This window comes from Apteryx rowi, unplaced genomic scaffold, assembly GCF_003343035.1.
Source record: "Apteryx rowi isolate R43461 unplaced genomic scaffold, aptRow1 scaffold_325, whole genome shotgun sequence".
Lineage (NCBI taxonomy): Eukaryota > Metazoa > Chordata > Aves > Apterygiformes > Apterygidae > Apteryx > Apteryx rowi.
In genome coordinates this window covers 630,242-656,260 of record NW_020449697.1, presented here as the reverse complement: position 1 = coordinate 656,260, position 26,019 = coordinate 630,242, and the positions used below count along the sequence as shown (strand labels likewise).

The 26,019-nt window shown below is 40.2% G+C and overlaps 1 protein-coding gene across 10 annotated transcripts in view; it reads right to left on the bottom strand.

Moving 5' to 3' along the window:
* The window catches only part of VMP1 (vacuole membrane protein 1), a 69,586-nt gene that overhangs the window by 38,927 nt on the left and 4,640 nt on the right, over positions 1–26,019 (bottom strand). For 4 of the 10 annotated variants that reach the window (XM_026071401.1, XM_026071404.1, XM_026071395.1 and 1 more), the window contains exons 3-8: positions 23,244–23,308; positions 21,570–21,671; positions 19,114–19,249; positions 16,535–16,625; positions 15,033–15,143; positions 423–590 (exon numbers count right to left, since the gene is read on the bottom strand). In XM_026071401.1, the coding sequence (XP_025927186.1) occupies positions 423–590; positions 15,033–15,143; positions 16,535–16,625; positions 19,114–19,249; positions 21,570–21,645 (582 nt within the window). In that variant the 5' untranslated portion in view covers positions 21,646–21,671; positions 23,244–23,308. Of the gene's footprint in view, positions 1–422; positions 591–15,032; positions 15,144–16,534; positions 16,626–18,847; positions 18,967–19,113; positions 19,250–21,569; positions 21,672–23,243; positions 23,309–25,487; positions 25,601–26,019 lie in introns of those variants that run through there. The other 6 variants (XM_026071396.1, XM_026071402.1, XM_026071397.1 and 3 more) reach the window with 5 other exon arrangements.

Here is a 26,019-nt window from a genome sequence, read left to right as displayed (position 1 = left end):
ATGAGTAACAGCAAACTTCGAAGTTTTTGAAATTATTTACTACTCAACTGCATGCAGCATAAGACCTGAGAGTTGCAACATCACTCGGGATGCAGACACCCTTTCTGGAAGTTACCTTTTGTGTTAAGAACCTCGAAGCACATGAGTGTTTCCTACTACCCTCTAGAAAAACAGTGTCTCTGCAGCTGATAAAAGATGGCCTACTAATATTTATTACTTCCTTTTAAAGGATATTAAAAGTATATAGGATGAGTATAGACAAGGTTGATCAGGAAACTACCTTCATATTGCAAATATACGTATTATTGTTAGCAGTGTAGACCGTCATTATTTTACTAATTTCAGCAATTTTTGTGTATTGCTGAACACAGAAATGAAATGCATAAATTAAGATTGTGTAAGTTTTATAAACCAAACCTTACCCACATGCAGGCCTCCAGCCTGACTTTTGAGATGATAGCCCATAAAGAGATGGATCCTTCAATCTCCTCCTCATCAGGGCAGATAATTTGATCCGGGTAAGGTGGCTCAGGAAAATTAACTGAATTACATTCATATGCAGCAAGAGTAACTGATGCAATGTGTGGACCCTGAAAAAACACAAGTAATTTCATATACATTTAATGTTAGTTTAAACAAGAATTAAAAGCACCTTTGTCTCTGATGCAAGGAACCTAGGTTAAAATTTAGTGTTTCTTACTTCAGCCATTACTGATGTTATTATACATGTAAAATTGACTTTTTTTGGATCCTTGGAAGCACAATTTTAACTATTCATGCTCTTAGAAAACAAAACAAAAAAACCCCTCCTTGTGATCAATTAAAAATGGAGTCTTTCAGCTTTTCCTCTGCCGTTGTCACAGTAACATGAGGTTGTCAAGGAAAAATAAGAATCCTTACTTCCTAACAAAAAAGAGGATGTTTAAAACTTTAAGATATTCTCCTCAAGATATTTATGACCTTCAGTTTTATTAGAGCAGGTGTTTTCCCTGCTGTTGTTTTTAGAGGATGGAGATGTTTAAGCTCTATGTTAAAAGAAGTTTTGAATGGCTGAGACCTCACAACATCTTACAATGGTCCTTCATAACTTTTGGCTCTTTCTCCCACAATCAGAGAAACAGTAATCCCTCAGAATGTTGCTTAATCCATGTCAGTTGTTCCACATATATAAGAAAGGGACCTTTCTGCTGTTTGCTAAAGGTTGTTTGAAATGTAAATCAAAACTTAAGCGTTGTTTAAATGCCATGTAAGTGAATTATGTATATGCTCCATTTTGCATTAAAAGATTTTTGGGACAGACCTCAAAAAAAAAAACAGAACAACAAACACACCATCAAAAAGTCTGTACAAGAACTGAAGTGCTACACACTTAAAAAGCCTGGAAGAATTGCCATTATTTTAATACAAAAAAAGTCAAACAATTCAAATAGTCTCTAGCTTGAGGACTAGATGTTGTAGCTAAAAAAGAAATCACATAACAAAAGGTTAAGCAACATTGATGGGGTGGAAAAAGTACTGAGTTGAACTAAGCTATTTTCATAAAGTTGCAGATTTAAATAAATTATAAAATTTTCTTTACGTGCAGGGCAAAAATTGCTCAGACTTTAACTTCTGCTATTAATTATTTGGTGCATTTTGTTGTCATCTTGGGAAACACACTGTCAACAATTTTCTTTTATGTTTTTTCCCTTCAAATGAGTCACAGTTTATTAGACCAGTAAGGCAGCCTGACACCCTCCCCTCCACCCCCAAATCAAAGCTAAGTTTATTGCACAGAATAATGAAGGAAAGAGAAAGTATGAGAGACCTCAACACTGCCATTCCCCTGCACGAGACGGCCAGAGCTTCCTTGGACTCGCAGGAGCTCGAGATGCTTTGAGAAGCGCCTGCAGGCTTCGTTCGCCAGTTAACGGGGGAAACGCTATGGCACATCTCACACAAAAGGTGCAGCTTCGTTGCCTTTTCTAGGCTTACCAGGAAGAGGCTTTTTAGTCGGGTTCACTCTTGTCAACGTTCCCGGTCTCTCTGAAGAGACCAGAGCACTGGATTTACCTAATGACATTGATACCGCAATTTATTTAATGGCGGTGAAATTAGAGTGTTGAAAAAAGTTATATTTTTCTGTATGACAGCTGTGACTACTGTTGTCATATGTAAACAATTCAAAATAAAGCTATTAATCTGTCACGCACAATTGGTAACAGACAAGCTGCTCTGATACCAAGCAAACTCTTATTTATTCTGTGTTACTTTATAGGATCTTAATTCAAAGTGCATTGAGAAATATTTTGGATTTATATGAAGATATATGATGCAGCACATTGACATGATAAATTAGGCACAACCTCTCTAAAAAAAAAATCAAAGGTTCATTAAAGTAAAACTAAAAAAAGGGAGATCCAGAAGTTGATACACAAAGAGTGAATTTCACATGGAAGGGAAAACAAAGAACAGATGAATGAAAAAATGACTAATAACTTATACTATAGACCCTTCCATAGGTCCCAATGGCAATGGACTCCTTTTTAGTACTTATGGTAAGTACTTAAGACTGTGCCTGCCCCAAACAGCTTCATCTCTAAATAATGTATTCCCACTTCAGTCATAGGGGGCAGAGGCAAAGAGAGACTTTCCTGAAATTGCAGAGTACATTTATGGCAAACCTGGGAACCTCTTTCTCCACCACAGTCTAAAGCTTCAAGGGGATTTAATTCTCTCCCCCGCTCCTTCCCCCTGTCTCCTGATCCAATAGCTAACGTGGGATAAAAACACATCTCTCAAGCCATCTTCCTCAAGCTACAGTTTCCAGCTGCAGAAATACCGGCAACAAAATTCTCTCGAACGAGAGATTTGCATGGAGGAAATCCCCACGTACGCGAGCTGTAAACGACCATTTCCTATGGTCCCGGGAGGGCGAGGGCGAGATTGTCGCCATGGGAGCGAGAGATACGGCGCGCGAATCAAGAAGTACGACGTTTCAGTTCCACAAAATTTGGAAGACCTACCACGCTACAGCACAACTACAGCCAGCTGTGACGGGAGACTGTTAGTTTCAGTTTTATAATAGTAGGAGAGGCGCAGAATTGCTGCCGTAGCAAGGCCCCCACGCCCTTGCACGGTTTCACTGATAGTGCTACCAGCATTTCTTTTCGAACCGCACGCGGGCCGCGTAAGGAGGACTGTGCGCTCCCAGGAGAGGAGGACCTCATTTTTAGCCCAGCAAGCAATTGCAAAACGCCTATCGGCCACCGCTGCCGAACAGCGATCCCCTCCTGCTTTGCAGGAGCCGCCGGCCACAAACAGTTTCTCTCGCTGTTGGCATCCTCGAAATGGCTTAATGGTCTCAAAACAGGCCCTTCTATTCAAAGGGCTCTCCCCCAGGCCCGACAAATGTCTGCAAAAGGAAAAATTTTTACAGCAAGTAGCAGCCAATGGAAAAAAAGGCATTTTGCAAAGCAGCTGTAAACGGCCAACAAGCCACCTGAAGATTAAGCCAATTGAACATAATTCTTCCACTGCAATGTAAACAATTCTAGAACGGAAAAAAAGTTGGAGTTATGGAACCCACAGAAGCCACATTTTAACTGGAATAAGAAATAAAACATAAACGGTTCGTTTAGAGTGATGAAGTGTGGAGTGGGAGAACTCGGAGCCAGCCAGAAGAGAGCGGAGTCATCGCGTGTCCTCGCGCAGTGGAGCCCAGCTGTCCCGCGCGTCGGCCGGACACCATCTCGCAACTTGGCAGCCCGCGCAGTACGTTCCTGACATCTGCTTTTGTTCTAGTTCGGCCCCAAAAGCTTGCGCAGAACATTATACTTTCACAAAGCAGTGGTTACCAAGCACCTCACAAAACAATAGTTGGCTAAATAGGACCATGGTTGCAACGGGGGGGGGGGGAGGGAAAAAAAAAGGAGTGGGAGGGTCTCTGGGTGTTTCATAAGAGAAGTGCCATTTTGCTTTATATTTAGCAATAAAGATGGTTTAACTGGGAGGGGAACAGGGAAGGAACTTCAGACGGGAGCTCGGTGACACCTCCGGAAAATCCCAGCCGATATACACTCAGGTGGTTTCCTCACGCTCCTCCCGAGTCAGAAGGCCCAAGTCGCAGATAACTCTTCAATCCTCTTTGCAAACAACACCTCCCCCCACCTCACTCTCCTGCTCTGCTTGGAGCCACTGTAAATACTCACCGTTGGAGTGTCTCCCCTCTTTGCTCAGTTTATTTCAACCACTCGAGGAAAACGCTAAGGCATCCCCACCTCGAGCCTTGCTGCAGCTCTACCTTTAAAAAGGGCATTGGCAGAACCGCTTCAAACCCCGTCATGCCAGACAACAAACACTAAAACCAGCCAGTTTAGTAGGCACTCTGCTCGCCAAACCAGGAAGAGCTGTTGAAATTCAAGGCGTGTAAGATCCTGAACACCAACTGTCTTTCCCTCACCCTCCTGTGATGACTTTTTTTTTCCCGTTTAATCGCAGGAGGCACTAACAAGGGCGAGCACAGAAGAAATTGAGAAATGTTCTGCTGACTCGGGCGAGGAACATTTGCTTGCCACGACTGACGACCAGCAGGAGCCTGTGGTTAGGCTGGAATGCGATTTGTTAGAAATATCTGTACAATTTACAAATCAAACGAGACAAGAGCTGGTCATCAAGAACAACTCAACGTAAATCTGCTTTTTGGCAACAGTAATTTAGGGGGGTTTGGAAATCCCTATCTACACAACCCTAATATCTTATAGAAGGCATCCTTGAACTCTTGAACTCAGAGGCCGTCAGTGAATTTTTAGTTCAGAGACTCAAAGCCATCCACCTCAGAATCCACACACAGTTAATCCTTAGAAGCGAGCTGCTTTAAGTGCTGTACTCTGAAATTTCTAGAAAGCATAATTTTTTATTTATAGATTATGCTTGGAATTTTATAAATCATGCTTTGAAAATCATTAGTGAAAGTAGAAAAAGAATCAGCAGGCACATGTAAAAATAAAGTTAAGCAAAATCCTTAAGAACTGTCAGTATGTATAATAATTGTAACACAAAAAAGGAAAAGTGATTGAATATCTATTTAAAAACAAATGATATTTTCACATTATTAATCATTTTGTGCATCTAGACTGAAAAAAATTATAGCTGTAAACAAACTCTATATCAAATGTTGTTTCTTCACATACCCCTTCACATAACATTCATCCCACTGAAGTGATACTAGCACTAGAACAACTACATCTAATTTTAACATCTTATATTTGGGAAAGATATAATTTTAGACTGGCTCTAATTTAGAAGTATTTCACAAAGAAAAGTGATACGTCTGCCAGCACTGAACTCACCGCTGAGCTTAATGCACTAAAAAACTCTTTTCCTCCATGGACAGAACTTTTTACACCGGGTTCAAGACTCAGCCCTTCCACAGGGGGGAAAACAAGTCATTCTATATTTGATTAAGATAAATCAGAAAACCAAACGCTTGCTTCTCATGGGAAACATCCTGCAAGTGTTCCTCCAGGCTGCGACTCATCTCATACTTATCTATGAAGTCATTACACCTCTCAAGAAAGAAACACCAACTTACAGTACCTCTTTATCTTCAGGAGCAGTGGACAACTACCCAGAGAAAACTGCTCCGTGATTAAAAGGAAAAAGCTGGATCTGGAGGTGGCTGGTAAATACGACAATCTAGTCCGTCTGTGTTATGAGAGATTAAAGTGTCTCGTGATTTTATATAGTGTCTGGTATGCAGTACAGGTTGCAAAATGGTGGCTCCAAATGAAGACGGAGCCTGTACCTAGAGCATCCTCAAGTGACACAAACATGCATCAAATGGCTGGGGCTAGTTTTAGCACACCACCGTGGCATTTCAAACTAGGTATTAATTTTACAATCATGTGTCTGCTAGCAAGCATCTATTCCCACTTCAGTCAAGTCTTCCCCCACCATGCAAAGCTGGTGGAAATTCCAAGCGATGAGCAACAAGCTCTGAATATGACTGAACCAGAGTCACCAGGGGAGCTGGCACGTGGTGTCACCAAATGCTCAACAGGCCCACGTTGCTACTTTGAGGAGCAACGTGCAAAGCAGACGTTTTATAAGGCTATGCCCAGGCTATTTTCTATAGGAGCAGTCAAACAGACTCAGGTCAGGAAAAGACACAACTGGAAGAATCTAATTTTGTACTCTGGGGCTGGCAGAGGACAAAAATAATCTGTCAGCATCCTCTCCTGGCCCTTACCCTGGCCACCAGCTTATTATTACTGAGAAATAAATCACAGCATCTATTCAAATGGACACTAGTAGCGATGACTGGCTTTAATGCCTCTAATTAAGAGTTCGTCTTGCCCTGTTATCATTACTTCCAGCCTGTTCATGAAAGCAGTGATGTGAATGTTCAGGCTGCACTTGAAAACAGAGCAGAGACTCCACGGCAGCAAGTGGGGAGAGAATATAACGTGGCCTCCCAGTAGAGTTATGCGACAGAATCAGTGATGAGGATACCAAGAGCAGATTATGAAAACAAGGTGTCGACATCTGAAAGATAAAGGCCATCAGACTTTAAAAGGAAGACGACAGTGTACTAAACATCTTACCAACTTCTCAGTTTGGTTCAAGTTCCGATCACTACTGCTGGCCAAGATGCTCAATACAGCTTAAATATGAATACATCTTTTTTTTTCAGACTTTTCGAAAGTCAAACTAAGGTGGCTAACCCTGCACAGATGTAGGTGCTTCTCATTAGCTGTTTATTACCACAGCTCCAGCTTTAGATAAACCGTCCAAGCCTCTGACGTACACACTTTCTGCAGCATCGAGGGCCATATATGGAGCTCGCAGTCACACCGTGCAGGGCTCTGACTCATGAGGTCCAGCAATTCATGGTGGGGCAATACAGGAGGTTATTGCTTCCAGCTGTCCCACCGGCCCCTCTGCCAGCGATTACCACCCTCGTAGCAGGACAGCCGCACTGGTGGCGTCTGCTTTGCACTTCCCAGGCTCGCACCCAGCAGAGCTTAGACCACCATCGGTTTTGATTCATGTAACCCACCAGACTGAATGGGGCCTTGGAGCTCAGCTCACACTCGCTCACAGGCTCGGCTGCAGCAGTCGAAGAGATTATTGCCTCCAGTTTAATCCAACAGGATGTAAACCAGAGGCACTGGTTTCATTCTCTGTATATACCTACTGGTATTTGACACATAAAACAACAATGAATGCACTTAAAGGGACTTAGACTCTAAATGAACTTTTTTTCCTTGAAAATATCATTTTTAGTCTCATGTTTTTTAAATACAAAGAAGCCACCAGAAGATTTAAGAAACACCCAGGTTACATACTTAATCTGGCAGCCCTGCATGGTTAACCCATGGGACCCTTCCAGCTCGTCAGGGCATTATCAATAAAGAGCAGAGCAGAACCATGTGAATGCTAGGCAGGAGCTCCCATCAAGGCAAGCAAAAGTGATTTCTTTAAGTTATATGTTGATTCAAGTATTCCAGGATGTTTCAGCTCATTGTAAAAACCTTAGGAGACAGAGGAAGTAGGTTTAAAGGCATGAAGCAAACAAATGAAAGAGTAAGAGCCACAAACAGTCCTCATACAGACAGGCTCCATTTCAACTCATTTTAGAACAAATTTCTGTCTTCTGCACCCACCATGTGTTTTTCTTTCAACTATCTTAGCAACTCAATAGCAGTAAGCTGATCATAGATATTAGTCCCAACTGTTCTTTATTTGATTTGTTTTAGGCTTGTGAGTTGACACGTGAAGGAGGATACGGACTGGCAACGAACACCTCCCTTCGCAGAGAGATCCCAAGCCGGGAAGGGGCAGGGAGGGTGCAGCGCTCCCACCTGCCTGAGGGCAGCTCCGCTTTTGTTTCCCACATTTTCCTTTGCTCAAGGAACCTGTCATTTTCTGGATTATTCATATTCACTTTGAATGATCCACGTGAAAAGGGCAAAACTCCTGAAGCTGATAATCACTGAGGAAAATACTCCTGGATTAAAGTCACAAATAAATGGAAAAAAAAAAAAAAAGAGAACAAGTTCTGTGGATTTCCAAATTATTATGCATAGTTCAGAAAACTGGAGTGAGCCTTATGACTTTTTTTTTTTAAACCACTTGAGTAATTTTATCACGAGTCTCCTTACAAGCTCAGCACCTGGAACTAGATAATTACAAAGGAATCACATTTGCTTTAAAAAAAGTTTTCACTAGTCCTGGCTGGAAAAGGGGGGGGGGGGTTGTTTTTTTTTCAATGATTTACATTGACAACATTTTTTGGAGAAGTTAACGGGCTCATTATTGCACAAGGTGTCTGGATTTTAAACCGGCAGCTCCTAACCTAAACTCAGTTCACATGGGGCCAAAACGCGACTCATTTCAGCCGCTAGCTAGCACGCTTTGGGGAGGCCAGCGTGACCTCTCACCAAAGCCAAACCCTGCAACCAATTCAGAACAAAAGCGAGACGTCGAACCCTCAAGCCCAGCTGAACCCAAAATGCCTTTCTAAACCCAGAGCTGTCAAAAGTGACACTGACTTTTCTATTCACTTCTCTTTAAAGGCAGTTTTCTGTTCTTTTTCAGCGCCTGAGTTTATTGCCCTGCTCTCTCTCCCTCCGCTCTAGAGCGCTCCAGGAAGGATTCAGTGACAAACCCCACGCGTTACACTGCTGAAAAAATTCAAACTTTTTTGACCTCCGCACACAAGCCGTTCCTGTTGTACCGCATGTTTCCTGCTCGGGCTCTTCCCTAATCAGGCTCCCAGCGGAGACCTCTTCAGCAGTTGCTCCACTTGGCTCTGGGAGCAAGCGGAGATTCATATTTAAAAAACAAAAACACAAGCAAACGCAAACAGCCAAGGCTAGCTCTGCACTTTTGACCGGCAAGGAATTTGCTTCCATTCATCCCCTAACATCAGGGATTACAAAACAGATCATAAGCAGAAGGGGTATTTATTACCCGTTTCTCGCACAAGACTTTGACAGGCATTAGCGGGTTCTGTTCGCCTCGCTCGCAGCTTTTGCCATCCATTTGCCAGAGCTGAACTGAAACCAAATCACGAGGCAGCGTGTAGCGCGCGACACGGCGGTGGCAACGGCAGCGCGCCCCGAGCGAGCGCTCCACCTAGCGTCCCCCGCGCCGCCGGAGCTCGCTGCCACCGCTCGCTCGCTCATCCCCTGCCGCCGCTCGCTCATCCCCTGCCGCCGCTCGCTCATCCCCTGCCGCTTCGCACCAGCGGCCAGGGCTCTCCGCGAGGGACCAACGCAACGAATTCGCGACAAGTTATCCTCAGTTATTTTCTGCCAGTTAGGTGATTCATGCCATTTGTATTTTAATATGCCACCAATCTAAGAGGAAACATCTCAGGACTAGGAAAAAAAACAAAAAAAAAGCTGCATGCGGCTAAAGCCAGTATTTAGAGTTGTTAATCATAATACTTTTATTTCCTGCAGAACCACATCGTGATTACTATTTTTATAGTGCTGTTTTTGAAGAATTCTGGAAAACCTTTAACGGACTTTGGGAAAATAAGCCAGCAGACTTGTTTTGAAAGGTGTCTGAATAAAAAGGGTTCTTGGAAGAGCGGCCTGCTTCCATATTTCTGCGTTGAAGACCTACTCTGTGCCAACTCTTAAGCTCGGTGCCACTTTGGGGCAAGTGAGAGAATCGTTTCCCAAAAAGCCATGTCAAATTTTACATTTACTGATGGCTAAAACTAAGGAAGTAGCATTAAATTAGGAACCAGCGCAGCAGACAGTGTTCAGACCCTTTCTAACATATAGGAAGTTTTTGAGTTGCAGAAATAGTAATAAAAAGCCTGTGATCGAACTGACAAAGTTAACTTCTGCCTCCTACTCCGAGATGTATCCAGCATCCAGATGCATCCAGTGACCAACAAAATCCAAATCAGACACACTATCAACCAGGGGCGGTACCATTCCCCCAAATTGAGGTTGGTTTAGATTGCAAAACCTACTTCAAGCAAAACTGCCACTTCCAAATGTTCTCCACTCAGCTAAGCCCAGGATCTCTCTTGGAAGTTGAGTTCATGCCACTCCAAAAAGCAACAGGCATGAGAGGCTCTGAAGGATTCAGACGAATAACTGTGTTCAACACTGGAAAAACAGCTAACCAGCCAGGGAAAGAAAACATCCAGAGTCATTCTTATACTGGATCTATTGCATAACTATTCCTAGTGCTGATTTGCCCAGCTAATGGGCTGTACTTACAAATAGGCTGATATGAATACATTTGTAGGCACTACATCGAGGGCTCCATCGAAAAAAGATGCACCTGTATCAGAGCCGAAGCAGCCCAGGCGCACTGTATGAGCAGGTGCCTGCACGCTCGCCATTCCCACCCGTGGTCCTGCACTCGGAGACGCTACCGCAAGCATCAACAGGACGGGCGGCGCACACGGGTGGGCTGAGAGCTTGTTCTCCACGCAGGTAATCGCATCCCAATCATCGCACTGGGCATACAGGTTCAGAATGAGCAAATAATTATGAGCAATTTTAAAGCACTTACTGAAACTCTATTCTTTAGTGCCTATAAATCCAGACCCTAAGGCAGAAGAGGATTTTTTAGCTTTCAATTTCTTTGAGTCAATAGAAGAATAAGTTTTATCATAATGAGGACATGTAATTAAGGTATATGGAGCATGCAAAGTAGATATACATTCATGTAAGAGTTACTATAGTGAGATGCCCACTTATTCTGTGGCATTTCTACTTTCAGAGGCAGCTATTGCACAATTAACAAATAAAATTAATTTTAAAATCCTCTTTTTGCAAGCTGGAGAGCTCCTAATTGCATTGCTACCAGATGGGCTAAACCTAGAATACTATTCTGAAATAATTTACTCTTAAAAATTGCTCTTAACTACTCTTAAAAACTGTCTGAAGTTATGCTCCCTTCCACACATCATTCTTAAACTGAGGAGATATTAAAGACTTAATTGATAATATACTGCATATGATAATACGCTATATATACTGTAGTATATTGATACTACATCGATAGCATATTACATATACATACTGCTGCTATAGCTGTATTGGCGAGAATATTAACAGCTCTGGTACTTAAAATGGCAACGCTCTGTTAGGGGAATAAACTTGCGTTTTTACACTCCCAGTGCCATCTAGTGGCTACAGAGCCACATGTATTCTGCCAAGTTACGAACCATTCAGCGTTCGGAAACGCATTCAGTGCCCAGAAAGCGTAATCGCTCGGAATATACAGTTCATGCTAATCACTAAAACTTGCATAGAAGAAAAAAGAAAAAAGCATCCTTGCTTCTCTTTCTTACCACTCTCACCGCCTTATGGAATTCCCTCAGTGTAGCAGAAGCATTCTTATCTGTGTTATATATTAAAGCTATATATTTCTCCTGTATTGACACACAGTAGATGTTGATGGTAATGTTTTATTACATTTTATCCCATAACACCTTCTAATTATTCAATATAGTCTATCTTTTCTGTTCCTCCCCCCCAACACCATAACAAAGTTGTATGAAACCTTGCTTCTTAACTTCCAAATACATAACTGTCCAGAAGACGACTTATTTAAATCATTGATGGAACTGGGTTATTCTCTGTCTCTCTATACCAGCACTCCTGACAAAATACAAGTAACCAAAAAATTGTCATTATGGAGAGAACCACCATTTTAAATTGTAAAGGCAAGACTGGCTGAGCAGTCTGAAACTCAAGACAGCCTTAACAATTTAGGTAGGTTCTCAGACACACAGAACCGAAACAGGTCACTGCACTTAAGGGCTGAGGGGAAAGGAAAAAAACCAAACCAAACCCAACCCAACCCAACACCCCATCGCTGTTGCAATGAATTCTGCAGACACTACTGTCTTCTGTGACAGGTATTGAATTCATACCAATGACAGCTGCCTAGACGTTCACACAGGTTTCTCTGCCTACATGGGTTAAAGTTTGATACAGATACCTCCAGTCCTCTGAAACATCCAAATAGAATCACGCTGTGGAAATAAAACTGCAAAGAGAACCAAGCCTCCAGCTGTGAAGTTAGCTACCTTAATCAAACCTTCCTTCCAAAAGTATGTGAGCACTGTTGCTGCATCTAACACAAATTTTTAACAAGTCTAATTGCTCACGTAACAAAGGAATAAGCCAAGAGCAGCCATCAACTTAGCAAGTTTAACTACCTTCAGAGCATAAATGACAAGTCTAGCACAGAAAATGAACACTACCCTGGGAGCCTTAAAGACTTAAATGCTGAAAGAGCAGCATTCAAGACACAACATATACTTTTGGTAAGTCTCATTAGATTTTGTCTTTTTCGTAAGACAAAGTGTTCCAGATTCGTTTTTATCTGCTCAAGAAAACTCCAGGACGCAGGTCAGAACTGAGACAGGGGATGCTATCTGCCTCTCAACTGACAGTGTCGTTCACCACATGCTTGCAACCATTAAATTTTCTCCAGTCTTAGAACAAAAGATTACAGTATATAACCTCTTCTCCACTGTAAAGTGGGGCTAAGGGTTTGAATGAACCAAAAATAGAGGCTCACTAATATAAACTTCAGTTTGGTCTAGAAGACGATGGGCTCTTTGAGAAAGCCTTTTTGTTAGAAAGGGTGCAGAGGCCACAACACCTTCACCAACACTATTAAACTAAGTTTCTTCTCTTAGGTGATGCTCCTTCATGTAATGTTTTGAAGACTGTACACTTATTGCTTCTCCTGTGCATCCACTGAAAATTATATTAAATGTTAGGTAATGGCCTAAATATATCCACTAGATTCACATACTCCACAGGAAAAACTTAAGTGAAATGTTATGAAATTTTGTTTTCTATTAAAATAATTTGGAACTATTTAAACATCTGAATTTTTAAATCCAGAGTAAAGGAAAGGTCCGTTCATTCTACCTCCCCCCCCCCCAAAAAAAAAAAAGTTGCGTGTCTTCTAAAGCCTTCTTTATGTGACAAAATCATCTTCAGTAGGCTACGGTACAAAATGACAACACTTGCTAATCTGCATCAAATCAATGTACAACAAAGCAGCATAACTCACTTTCAAATGCAGTTTAGAAATGGTGAACAACATTTCTTATTTACTAGATTTCTGACACAACATGTGCAAAAATTAAGAACTGTAGGATGAACTCTCTAAACTGCTTTGAAGAGGATGCCTAGATACATGGTTTCTTTAATTAGAGGAAGACTTAAGTTGGCTCTCACTGGTTGATAGTCTAAGAAAATTTCAAAAAAGCAGAACAAGATGAAAATCTGTTATTTAAACGGTTTCCTGCTTGCTGATTTAAACCATGATCAACTGATTTCTGCAGAACCTGATTGCAGTTGCTGTGCTTTCTCTTCCTGTCCCTGTGCCCCTGCCTAGCCCGTGATACCATCCTGCCCAATTCCCACTCCCACCCTGGGCTGGCAGAGTGCCCAAAACGAGGTTCTGAGCTTGACTCCACCTCAGGCATCCATTCACGCTGGCTTGCCTCTCCCGCGAGGTGGGGCTCCTCAGCTCACGACAGATCATTTTGATTGATTTGCCCTACCGCCCAGCCCAGGTCTCTTGCTGTCCCTCAGCTTCTAACAATGTAGTCTCTGCAAGCCAGAAAGATCTGCAGACTGCCAGTCCACCACTGCCTATGCACCATGCAGTGTTACTTGCAAAACGTTTAAACACTGTGGACATTAACTCTGCTGAATTTCCATTTTTAATCTCTTAGATTGACAGCACTATTTTGGTCTAAAAGAGTATGTATGCATAAATTTAACATGTTTCTGCTTGGCAATATTTAAGACTTTTCCTCCACTGTATCTAATTTAACACTTGTATGGCAAGCATGCAGAATTAAAAAATACTGAATCATGGTGATGTACAATGGTCATCAGAAAAGGGCAAGCAAGAGTTTGTGTGTGCAGTTACACACTTTAACCTTTCCCCCTGAAAACCCCAGAAATGCACTGTTTGGTTTATAATCCTAAGATTTGCTAACAAATATCTAACCCTTTTCCTTTGAAAGGAATCTCATCCTTCCATTTTATACTGTGGGAGAAAATTTGTGTTTTTATAATAAGCATTTATAAAATTCTTACAGCTAAAGTTTAGAGCCAATTTTTTCTTAATACAGAATGAAGTTGAGTTTTCTTTCTCCTGTACTTTCTGCCTCCAAAGACTTCAGGAAAGAAGCTACACTAGAGACGTAAGTCCAATGCTACTGTGAATGCAATCTATAAAGATGTCATTAGATCTAATAGACATTGCTCTACTGCATGGAAAAACACGAGCTTCTTGTTTCCTTGTAGTGCTTTCTGTGGTGTTGTTAATGATTAAAGCAGTCCTGGAAGTAAACATCTGTAATTGTCCCAAATACAAGATGACATTTGTTGCATAAACTGGTTTTAATTATTTTTGTGGCCATAAAGCCTTTTCTTAAATCCAGGACAGTGGTTTCATAAACAAGGAACTAATCCAATGGCCAAAAGCAAAACACACCCAAACATTTCCCTGACTTTCCTAGCTAACAAAGTTGAAATAAACAACATAATACAAATTCAGAGCAACACAGAAATTATTTTATCTTTGTAGCCAAACATTTTTCCTTGTTATTATTTTTAAAGCAAAATGAATGCAGACTGAACTTTAAAATAGCAGCTTATTTAGAGGTTTCGGCTAGAAAAATGATCATTTTAGGCTACCAAAAGAAAGAATATGCTGAAAATTTTTGAATGGAAACATTTGAGCTGCACACATTAGAAAACGTTTTATTTAAAATAAACGCAGATTTTGACTCACTGTTTCAAAGTGAGGATTAACAGTAGGCTGCTATTCACTGCTCAACATAAACATAGGATACAAACTACAAAACAAGGTTACACAGTGTAGAAGAAAAACAGCATTCAGTAGAGCACAGATGCATTACGCTAAGTATTTTTTTCTTAATTCAGAAGTACTTAATATTTAGGTCTTATGGAAAACTAAATGCAAGAATTATAATATTCAGTTCAGAAAGAACGGGGGGGTGAAAGTTTCCTTACCAAATAGAGCAGAAAGGTGTGAAGACCTGTTCCGAGTCCGACAGAGGACAGAATGCCCAGTCCTACCCAGTAGGCACACCAGAAGAACTTTTTCTCCATATATCGCACATACTGAAAAAGAAGGCCACAAAAGAGAAAAATCAAGAATGATTAAAGCTACAAACTAATCCAGAGAGTTGCCTGGTTACAATAACCGAAACAGAATCCTAGATCCTATTTACGATTTATTGCAATTACAGCACAGACACATACAGAAAAAAGTGAGCGCGCTTTCAAAACAAAAGCCCACAAGCCTTAGAATCAGCAAGTTTTCCAAGGAGATAGAGCAAATATCCAGGATCAATACTGGGGGGTTTGTTCCCAGGAGGCTCAAGGGAAACCTTTTCAGAAGCGCTGCTCTGCCAAGCCTGGGCACAGGGCAGCCGAAGCCCAGGGCGCTCAGGGGCCGGGTGCCTCAACACCAGCTTGTAAGAGCCATCTAGTGGCAAATCAAGCTCTGGCCTTTATCCTTGACAAACCAACAACCCATACCAACACAAGAGCAGTCTTTAGGAAGCAGGTTATTTGTCCACCAGGAACTACTTAGGTCTCAAGCAGATAACAGAGCGAGCAAGGATCTGATGAGCTGAAGCAACTCATTCTGCTGCGTTTCAAGACCTGTCCTGGGAAGCCAGGACCCTCGTTTGAGAAGCTGCGTGATCCTCAGGCAGCCAGTGACATACCATAACAGAAGGGATCTCTGAAACTGGGAACCTGCTGATTATGGATTCAGAACGGTAAGACGATGCAGTTGCACAGAGGCGCTCTGCCGGGTTAACATGGGTAACCTGCCTCAGGGAAAATTTGAAACTCAAGGAGAAATGGGGAGGGGAAAGGGAAGCGTAGACAATACCATCACCTTGTGTTCTGGCAAGGGCCTACACTTCTCAAGTGACGCAAAAGCATCAGTCTTTACATAATTCAAAACACAAATAAGCTTTTAAAGCAACCATTGAAGACAATGGGGGGAAGACAGCCATGCCAGAACCAGGATTTGAACCTGAGTAAATATTTTATGTCTAAATAGATGCCCGTGCCAGATGGTCAGGAGAGCCTTCCATAGTAGAAGAAACATTTCTTGGGAACCACGAAGTTCTCTCATGACCCAGTTTAACCTTATTTTACCTGAAGAGCTTGCATTACTATTAAAGCTTGTTAACAATAGATGTGGAGATCTGCAACATTGGAGACGTACTTCTTCAGGAAAGGATATGAAGTGGAATACATACAGATGCAACAGAACAGGTCAAACCATACACCCAGCTTCACCCATCTCCAAAATGCAACTCATCCACATGCAAGAGAGGGGAGTCATAACATGAAAAACAAATATCCATAGCTAGCAGGAGCTCAAAGACACATTACAATTTCAGTAGGATCCCATTCAATGCCCAGTACATCTACTTTAACAGAGGGACAAGAAGTATCAGTCACTAAGGAAAGTAACTTGAAAAACCTCATACCTGTTGATGTGTTCCTTCAACATAATACGTAGCTGTAAGTACTGCAAGCATCAGTAAAAAAGACACCAAGATACTTCGCCGATGCCACAATCTTAAAAAACAAATGGCAGTTAGGGTTTTTCATATTTTAGCATGCATTTCAAAGCCACTTAGTTATCCCCATAGACTAGGTCTGGGTGGATATACTCAGTGGTGACAAGGGTAGCTGTGAAGTTTGCTATTGTAAAAGCATAAACCTCCCCCTCGCAAAAAAAAAAAAAAAAAAAAAGACCTAGGGAGCCTTTCTTCTTTATGGAAAAATCTATACTTCACTCAGGTGAAATCAAGGTTCAGCCACCCAATCCCCCTCCCCCCTTTTTTAAAAACAAACAAACAAACAACTCTGTTGGAAAACAAATACAATCTAAAAGCAAACATTCAGCATCCGCAGCCAAGACAGTTTCAAATACAGAGCCCTCAATGACGTTCATGGTTAATGCAAAGTGCAAAGCAGTCACTGGGCAAAGGATGAGCTGTGCGCAGAATGCAGAAGTGCTGATTTCGAACCATGCGCTCCTGGGTAGGGCCTCCGTGACAGTAAGAGGAACAAATCTTGACACTATTTTGGCTCTCTTGATCTGCTGAAATTAGCATTTCTTTTAGCAGCTCAAATGTATTGACAAATTGATAAATACATTTTAGCTAATTATGAAGCGTTCAGAAACTACTACAGTAAGGGGAGGAAAGTTTTCCTGTGTAATTTGAGATCCAATTACTTTTGCACCTGTCTAGTTTTACAAGGTTGCAACAATACTGCATAATGTGTATGTAGCTGTACACAGCTGATGAGAAAATACATTTATTTTATTATTTTCTGGAAAATGCTATTATACTGTCACCTAATGCTATTAAAAGTTAGCATCATTTTAAAAAGCCAGACATGAAATAACAAACTATAAACTTCACTTTAATCTATTTAAAAAAAAATGAAAATAAATAGAAAAAGATAGAAATACGCGAAATATAACACACAGGAAAACATTCACAAATTCATCAATTAAGCAAGCTGAAAAGAAAATCACTCTAACCTTCCTTTAAGTATAAAAACATCTGTGCTGCTTATACCAGTATGATAAGAATTGGATTTTCAAGTGATTATCACCATTTAAAGCACAATGTAATGAAGTGGAACACAGGAGATCATTATGAGTCAATTTGAGGTCTCATCTTAATAGCTGTTAATATATGGTCAGTATTATTTTCTGTAAATACATTGTCATGCTAGTGCTGCGCAACACAGATGTGCTGCACAACACAGATAGCACTTGCATCCTGTAGCAGAAACTAAGGTCTAGGAAGCCAGGCAACAGTCAGCTTAAAATAACACCTCAAATGTTATTGCTACCGTATATTTCAGTAAATGCTTGGAGGCTTTCAGAAAACTAATAATCAGATATGGCTAACATAAAAACTAAGAAAGCAGTTCTATAAGAAACAATGAAAGAACGTAGGTAGTAAAATTATGAGATTTAGGGTTTAGGGTCTTTTGGGGAGGGGAATTAGTGGGGGTAGAGGGCAGGGTATTAAGACTACACTACATAAGCCTGGTACTTCTCATACAGATCATTTCAAAAAAAATCAAAACTGAAAAACAGATACTTTTCTCAATGGATCTTACATGTCAGCACCTCAAATCTAGCCCAGAGGGGTCAAGGAACATAGTCCCATTATCACCAAACTCAGCTCTCTTTGCAAGGGAGCAGTCCAACTGCTGGAATCACCCATGATGATATTAGATCCTACCTCCTGACCGTGAAAATGATTGTAAGCTCATTCCCAATTGTGAAAGTTTCCTGTTACTGACACAAGCACTAGGATGATTGCTACTCTTGGCTTTTTCACTTGTCGATTTGATTTTACTTATGTTTGTCTTTTGGCACTCCAAACCCTCCCAAGCCTAGTGCATTAAGAAATAGCTCTGCATTTCAGCATTAGTAGGGGATGTTAGGAAATTTGTAAGTTCTAGCTGGAATAAAAGCCAATTTTATTTAGTTTGTAAATAATGCTTAGGGAAAGTGTTTTAATAAATCATTTCCCACTGTGAAATGGACCACGTAGCTTAGAAGCAAAGTCCTCTCTGCAGTTTCATAAACATGACTGCAAGTTCCACGTAAACCTGAACTCTGCCCTAGCTGAGTTATTTGAAAAAATCATTAAGTGACACTAATGCATACATTAAAAGATCAGTACTTAACACTGAATTAATAAGAACAGTAACTCTTGCCTTCAGGATCCCTAAACACTGTCCCATTCTTTCAAATTGGAATACTCAACTCTTCGGAAAGGAAGTTTGCAATTCTTTTCCATCAAGACCATTCTGTATTTAATACTTATGTAATTTAGGCAGAAGGTCTGGGTACACAGCTGGAAGTGTGGTATGTTCCAGTAGCCACCTTTAAGGTACAAAAAGAATATGTTTTCTGGCAGAAGAATTTTAAAGTTGTGAATCATCAGGGAAAGTGAGATGTCAGAATGATCTACTGAATCAGAGTATGGGTTTCCCCAGAATGCTTAGAAGTAGTTAAAGAAATTATCTTTACTTTATGGTCCATTCCTTCAAGTTTATTAGAGTTTCCAGGAAAAAATACTGCAAGGTAACAAGCGGTTGTCTCCAGAGGACAATATTCAACCTCTCTTCTCGGTCCCTTCGTTTCCGTTCACTCAACAAAGAAGAATCTGCAAATGAAAAGCAATAGAAATGTAAAAGCACAGGCTGACAGCTCAGATTCCAACCTACCCCCAAAATACAGCAATATTTGTTTGCTTTGCTAGAAAATTTATGAGCTCTCAGTTATCTTTTCTACCCCTAAGAAAGCATTTCCTCCAAGAGCATCAGAAATCAGAGGTGACCCCCAACAAAGGCGGTACGGTGTCTTTTTCTCTTCCATGTAGCTTACAACCATTCAGGAATCTAATTGGCCCAAGGTGCAAGTAGTCTAGCGATGTATTAGTCTTTATCAATGTACTGCACTATTAGTTATATATCAGCTAATATACTAGGTCAAACATCTCCATTACCCACTGCAGAGACCACGTTTATTTTGAACTTCTGAATTTGGTCCTCTTCCAAAACTATTCTTAGACTTCTCCAATCGAACTAGATTGAATTACATGTGCTCTTTATACACTTCAGTCACCGTGTAACTGGATAATAGTATCTATCCTCCTGGTCGGGATCCTCAGGCTATGTTAAGCCTTGGCACTCTGTTCAGTTTCTCCAAAATGAGCCCACCAGACAGGAAGTGCTCCCATGAGAGGGGCCTTTGCTGGACTGACACTATACATTTGGTTACTTTAACTGCAATAATGTGGTTATATGAGTAAAATTTCCATGTCCAATATGACTGTAACAGCAATAATTGTACCCTACGAGTCCAGAAGAAAGGTTTTTCTAATAAACATTTCTTATTTTGCGTTCACAATGTAGTCAAGATTAATAAAAATCCCTAGGCATTTTTGGATCAGAAAGGCTTGTTCAAAGGTCATCAGGCTAATGAATGGTAGTAAATTTATACTTTTAAGAAAACAAATTCTGAAATAAGAGAAAATGATCTTGAAACAGTTTTTATATATATATATATATATATATATATGAATGAAACTAATGCTTGTATTCAAACACATCAAACCTGTTTATTATTTTCTACATGTAAAGTCAAAATGTATGTATTCTGTTTTGTATACATTTAAAGCATTGTATTAATATTCATAAATCTTAAATTCATATGAAGCTGTTGCCTTTAAAATATGAATCTAATCCAAACCCCTATAGTATTGTAACCCAAGCAGTATTACTCCAGTCTTTTATTCCAGTAACTGAAACATGCTGCCTTATCAGATACTAATATTTACATAGAAATTGCATACCTCATTAGTCATGTGGCCCATTGGATTTCATATTCTTTAGCTGCAAGCATCAGTTACTTTAGATGAACTCACAAAAATCCTACAGTGGCAAGTACTGGATAATATCCACATTCCCTCAGAGCTACAAACTGATTTAAGACTAAGTAGAAGGCTTTGATTTGTTCCAAAAATACACATATCCAGTACCTCTTAGATTCTTGTCACACTCTTGGCTTTAAAAATTCCTATTTTCTACCTTTTCTCTTAATATGCCTAATAAGAATGCTTCAACATTATTAAAAATGTACAAAGTCATAAACCCCAAAGATCATAAAAGACAATGGTGGAAGACAGCAAACATCTTGAGAGAACATTTGGTTACAAAACTTAATTAAATATGGAACTGACACACTCAGAGCTGACAGGAAACAAAGATGATCATCATTTTTACACCATACCAAACAATACAGATATTCAGTAACACAAGGCTCTTAATAAAATGTTCTCAGGTTATTTTTCATGAACCTTAAACATTAATCTTGGCCTACTTCAGACATACCAGTAAGAAAAGCAGATGTGAGGCAGAAGATGAAGTAATTAATTGTTCAGTTAGTAATTTATCCTTGAAAACGATAAATTATAGTGAAGCTAAATGTCAACATAAAAGCTAGAAATTGGGAAACTAAAACTGGATTTCTCCCAGAGTAAATTTATTACCAAGTACTTTTATTACCAAGCACTAGCTCTTCAGTGCCAAAGGGTGGGGCTGTATAGCCTGACTTCTAAAGCCACATATTTGCCAACCGAGCTTAGCTTTTTAGCTCACAGTCCTGTTGCAGCCCCTGGTGGTACCCCCAGTCAGCTTTATAGGGTTCACGTGCATAAGAACTGCAGAATAAGAACTCGGAAGGGAGAAGAGAGTATGAGAGAGAAGCTAAATGGAAATACGCATCTTAAAACTATTCTACAAAACATAAACCCCCTAGACTTCAGATTTATAGATGATTAAAGTTTACAAGATTGATACAGTTTCTCCCTTCGCATTATTCAGGTATAAGCTGTACCAAGAGAAAATCCTTTCTGAGTATTGTGCTGGCTGCTGTACACACCAAGCTGACTAGCTGAGAACATTATGTGATTTTCCGCCTACCTGTGAAGTTTCCATTGTGCTGTTCTTTGATCATTCCTATGCGTCTCTGGTCACAGTCTGTTCCATTTTCTGCCATTTCATAGATCAATCACGTAAAAGAATCTAACAGGAGGATGAAAACAAAAAGCATAATGTCTCCATTTCTGGTTATCAAGACTCCATTTACTCCATACTCCAAGGATACAGGCAAACATCCAACAGCTCTCCAAATCCAAATCACAGTTATCCTGCGTTACAGCATTAAAAAGGAGAAAGTGATTTAATTCCCATAATGACAGAGTTTAAAACATTTCCACCTACAAAAATCTGTTTTTTTCACTTAAATGAAAAGAATCCCTCACTTTTAACAACAGAACAAAAGCTTGTTAAACAATCCTTCCCATTTCAGCCCACTGTTTGGGCTCCAGAAGCAGTAGAGCTTCATACAGGCTTCAGTTCAATCCTGAATGAGAATCTTAAGACTTGCTTCTTCTGCTAGAATTTTTATAGCAGTCAAAAATTGTCCAAAACTGAAGTGTAGCAAAGGCAGCAACTACAGATCCCCTTGCAGCTACCTGTTGTTGTATGTTCTCAACTGGCTCTGCAGAGAAAGATGCAAAACCAAGTATGAAGAAATACAAAAGATCTACACTAATCCTAAAATTCTAACTGAAGCTATTCTCTTACTAAAAAGCATCTGTTCTGGCACCTAACCTCCAGATAGTCAGTATGCAAGACATTAAAAATCTCACAACTTAAAAAAAACCCTCAGTATAGTAACTAAGATAGAATGGCATCTCATTTTCTTCAGTCTAACATCTCTAAACCAGAAAAGGAAAACTCTTCAATTGTCTGAAGGAAAGCTATTTGAAAAGTGTACATTCTTTCTGCTAGCCTCTCTTTATTGACATCTTTTCTGCCTTAAAAAGCCCCAAAGAACAACTGTAGTTCTTTTTCAGGAGAGTAAAGACAAGTGGGAGGGCAGCTTAAAACAGAATGTTGCAAGAGCTTTTTTTCCCCCCTCTTTTAAAAAAACCCTGAACAGCTGACAATTCTTATGCAATCAAACACACAGAAAGTAGCCAGTCAGACTCCTTGCTTTAAAAATCATCTCTTGAATCAAAATAGGTTCTGACATTTTATTTTGGAAGAAGAATCCCAAAAAACTAAAACATCTTATCTGCCTTACATTTCTCCCTGCAAGCAAACTGTGATTTACAGTTTTTGTTAGACTTCTTACGTTGGAAAGGAAAGTAGTGCAATATTAAAATGATAGGTTTATATAACCTATCCCATTCAATGGAGGAAATTAAAGTTTTAAGGCAAAAATACTTCCCCTTTGCTTTAGGTTATAAATATGGCTTAAGAGCCAAGTAGTAACTCAGGTTTGGTAAACAGGAGCAAAATCTTCCCATTGACTCAGGTGACAATCATTTTGTCATTTTTTTTTAAATGTTAAAAGATTTTGGATATTATATTTGTTTCATATTTCCTGTGTTTCACGAATCAGTTTTAGACAGATGTTCTTCTAAACATAAAAAAATTGTATGCAGAGAGAAGAGATGAACTCTAAGCAAAGGAAGTGAGAGACAAAAAATGCTGCAAGAAGCAACACTGCAGTGTAGGCACAATCCTTGCGTATTACTTGCAATACAGATAAAATTGCTAGCTAGAATGTGATTAAAAGGGTTTTACCTAAAACCCAATAGTCAAAAGGCATCAAGGTCTCAGGAAGGAGTCCCTCCTCCAACAACTTTTTCCTGAAATTAAATGAACACAAATATAACTATAGCTAGTTAAACAAACTAACAGAAACTAATCACTTGTGTGTTACAGTTTTTGCTCAGTGAAATTGAACTTGTGGCCCCAGAAGACCTACACCGAGGGGAAACAGTAAAACAGCCTTGCAGAAGTTTTTATTCTGAAAAATGCTGAAAGGCTGCACAATCAAAGGGTAACAGAGGACTGGCCTGCTGCAGAAGCAGCTCTGCAGCATCATTCTGCTGCCACTCGCTCTCGAGGGTTTGATCCAAACTGCTAGCCACACAGCAGCGGAGCTGTGAACCCCCTTCTCTCCCAGATCAGTTTTATATCAGCTTGCCACCCCAGAAGTCAGCGGAGTTACACTAGTACTTACTTGAGGATAACAGGCCAGTTGCTACAGTGATAACAAGGATCAGATGTTTGGCCATCTCTTAATTTCATCTGGGCAGTATGTCACTGAAAATGGTGGAGTATTTTGTTTCTAGTGACTGCACTTAGTGGTTATATATATGTGTGTGTATACATACATGTATATATGTGTGTGTGTGTGTATACACACATATAATGCATATAAACATATAAAATTACACATACATTTACACATGCAAAGCTCAAGTTGCAAAGGGTAATATTTAAATTGGATATCCACAGTGAGAAAGCCTGATGCTTACAGAAAGATTCCCTTTTCTTATGAAGCAAAAGCCATCAGAGCTGTTCTGCACACAGCCACACTAAAAAAGTCCTAAGGAACTTCAATCACATTTTATAGCCTTAACTATAACAAACATCCACTTAAAAAACCTTAGGTGGAAGCTGCATGTCCTGCATTTTTAAATTCATCCTTTTTCCTTGCGCAAATTTAGCCCTCAAAAGAGAAGTGTCAATTGGTTTGGTCTTTGCATTTAGCTTAACTACGTTTCAAGAAAGTTAGTGTACTGCAATACAAACTGCTCTCCAGGTCTGATGCTAAAATCCAAGCTGTGAGCAGCACTCCCTTCTCCATGAACCGAATTCTACTTCAATCCATTAAATATCTTACTGGCACATAAAAAATCTTCAATCTCCAAGGATCCCAGGTGCATTGTTAAATACATATTACAGCTTTTGCAAGCTCCGCTAGCACAGCCAGTTTTACCCTGCCTGCTTGGAAAGGCACTAATCTGGGATTAGCTTTGCATAGCGCTACCTCAAGTACACAAGCCAATGTTTACAGCACATCAGATAAATAATCTCCTTGCACACTAGTGTAGGGTGAATACTTTTTAAGAAGGTCCCAAAGTTCATCCACTCTGCAGAAAAGCTCTACAAACTCATATTTAAGAACATGGTTGACAAGGAGATTCAGTGCTTATCACAGGGCGAGTCTGAAAGGGCTGCAATTCAGACATTGACTCCTTACTTGTTTCAGAAAGAACTTCTTGGTTTACCAAAGTCTGACTAGACTTTAAACATCTTAGTATAAGAAGTGGGAGGATATGCATCCAACAAGCCGAGCTTTCTGCCCTGTTTGAAGCCTATCAGAATCACCAGTCTTGTACCGATGATTCCACATAGAGATTAATACATTACTGGAGCAGGAGACTGACCCAAAATGGACAGCTCTCCTTGGTTAGCTGAGTCCACATCCTCAACTCTACTCCAGGTCTGAGAGGGGTCACCAGAGGAAACTGAATTCCAGTGGCCAAACAGACCCACACTTCTTAGAACATGGAAAAAGACATGCAGTCCATACCTAAAATGAGATTTGCCTAACACACTGTGTACCAGCAAACATAAACTATTTACAACAAAAGAACGAGGAAAACAACTTTGTTATTTTTCATATCAGAGTCGCTTAGATCACTTGTTAGAGCTGTGCTCACACAAGAGCTTCTTTGTAAGGCTGAACAAATAGCCCACAAAACACTATTCAGATTAGCGCAATCCATAACATTAAGCATAAAGAGACAATTATTGCTAGTCAAAATGTAAACTGGCCAACAAAAAGGCCTATCATAACTGTGGCTGGCACTTCACAGCGTAAGCGAAATAAACTATAACAAGCTATTAGAGCATCAGAACATAACAAAATTCAGCACTGCAATTTCTGTAGTCTGTAATCAGAGAAGAGGATAAAAAGTCTTTCCTTTCTGCGGTTCTGGGGGGGCTGCTGAAGCACCTTGTGTTGGCACTTACCTAAAACGAACCAGCTTTAAGACACTGCAGTTGGGTGCTTGCACTCTTACCAAGGGAGCAGACTGGGCGCATGTTCTGCACTAAGGATTTTTTGAGGAGTCTTCTCCATTGTGCTGGAATGCCAAGGAAGCTGTTAAACTACTTTAAGGATCTCACTGCTTTCCCAGACATTGTTAGAATCGCTAATTCTCATCACTGCTTACCCCAACCCTGTCCAGATCCTGCTACTTCCTTCTCCTCAACTTTTCTGATAGCGCCATTCCTTCCTTTCCCTGCACATCACTGTTCTTCATTTACAATAAAGACAGCAAAAGAATAAAAGCCAGGCTTTCACAGGTGTATAAGTGATGGCACTATACCAGAGAGCTTTACACATCTGTGATACAGTTTTGTTATGGATATCAAATACCCTACAGAGGCAACAATTTACACAGGGAATGAATTAACAGTTTCTTGGCAAAGTAAGAGTTTTGAGAGCACTTTCCTTCAAAAGCCAAAGATCTTCTGTATATGAACATGTTTAGGTAAAGGA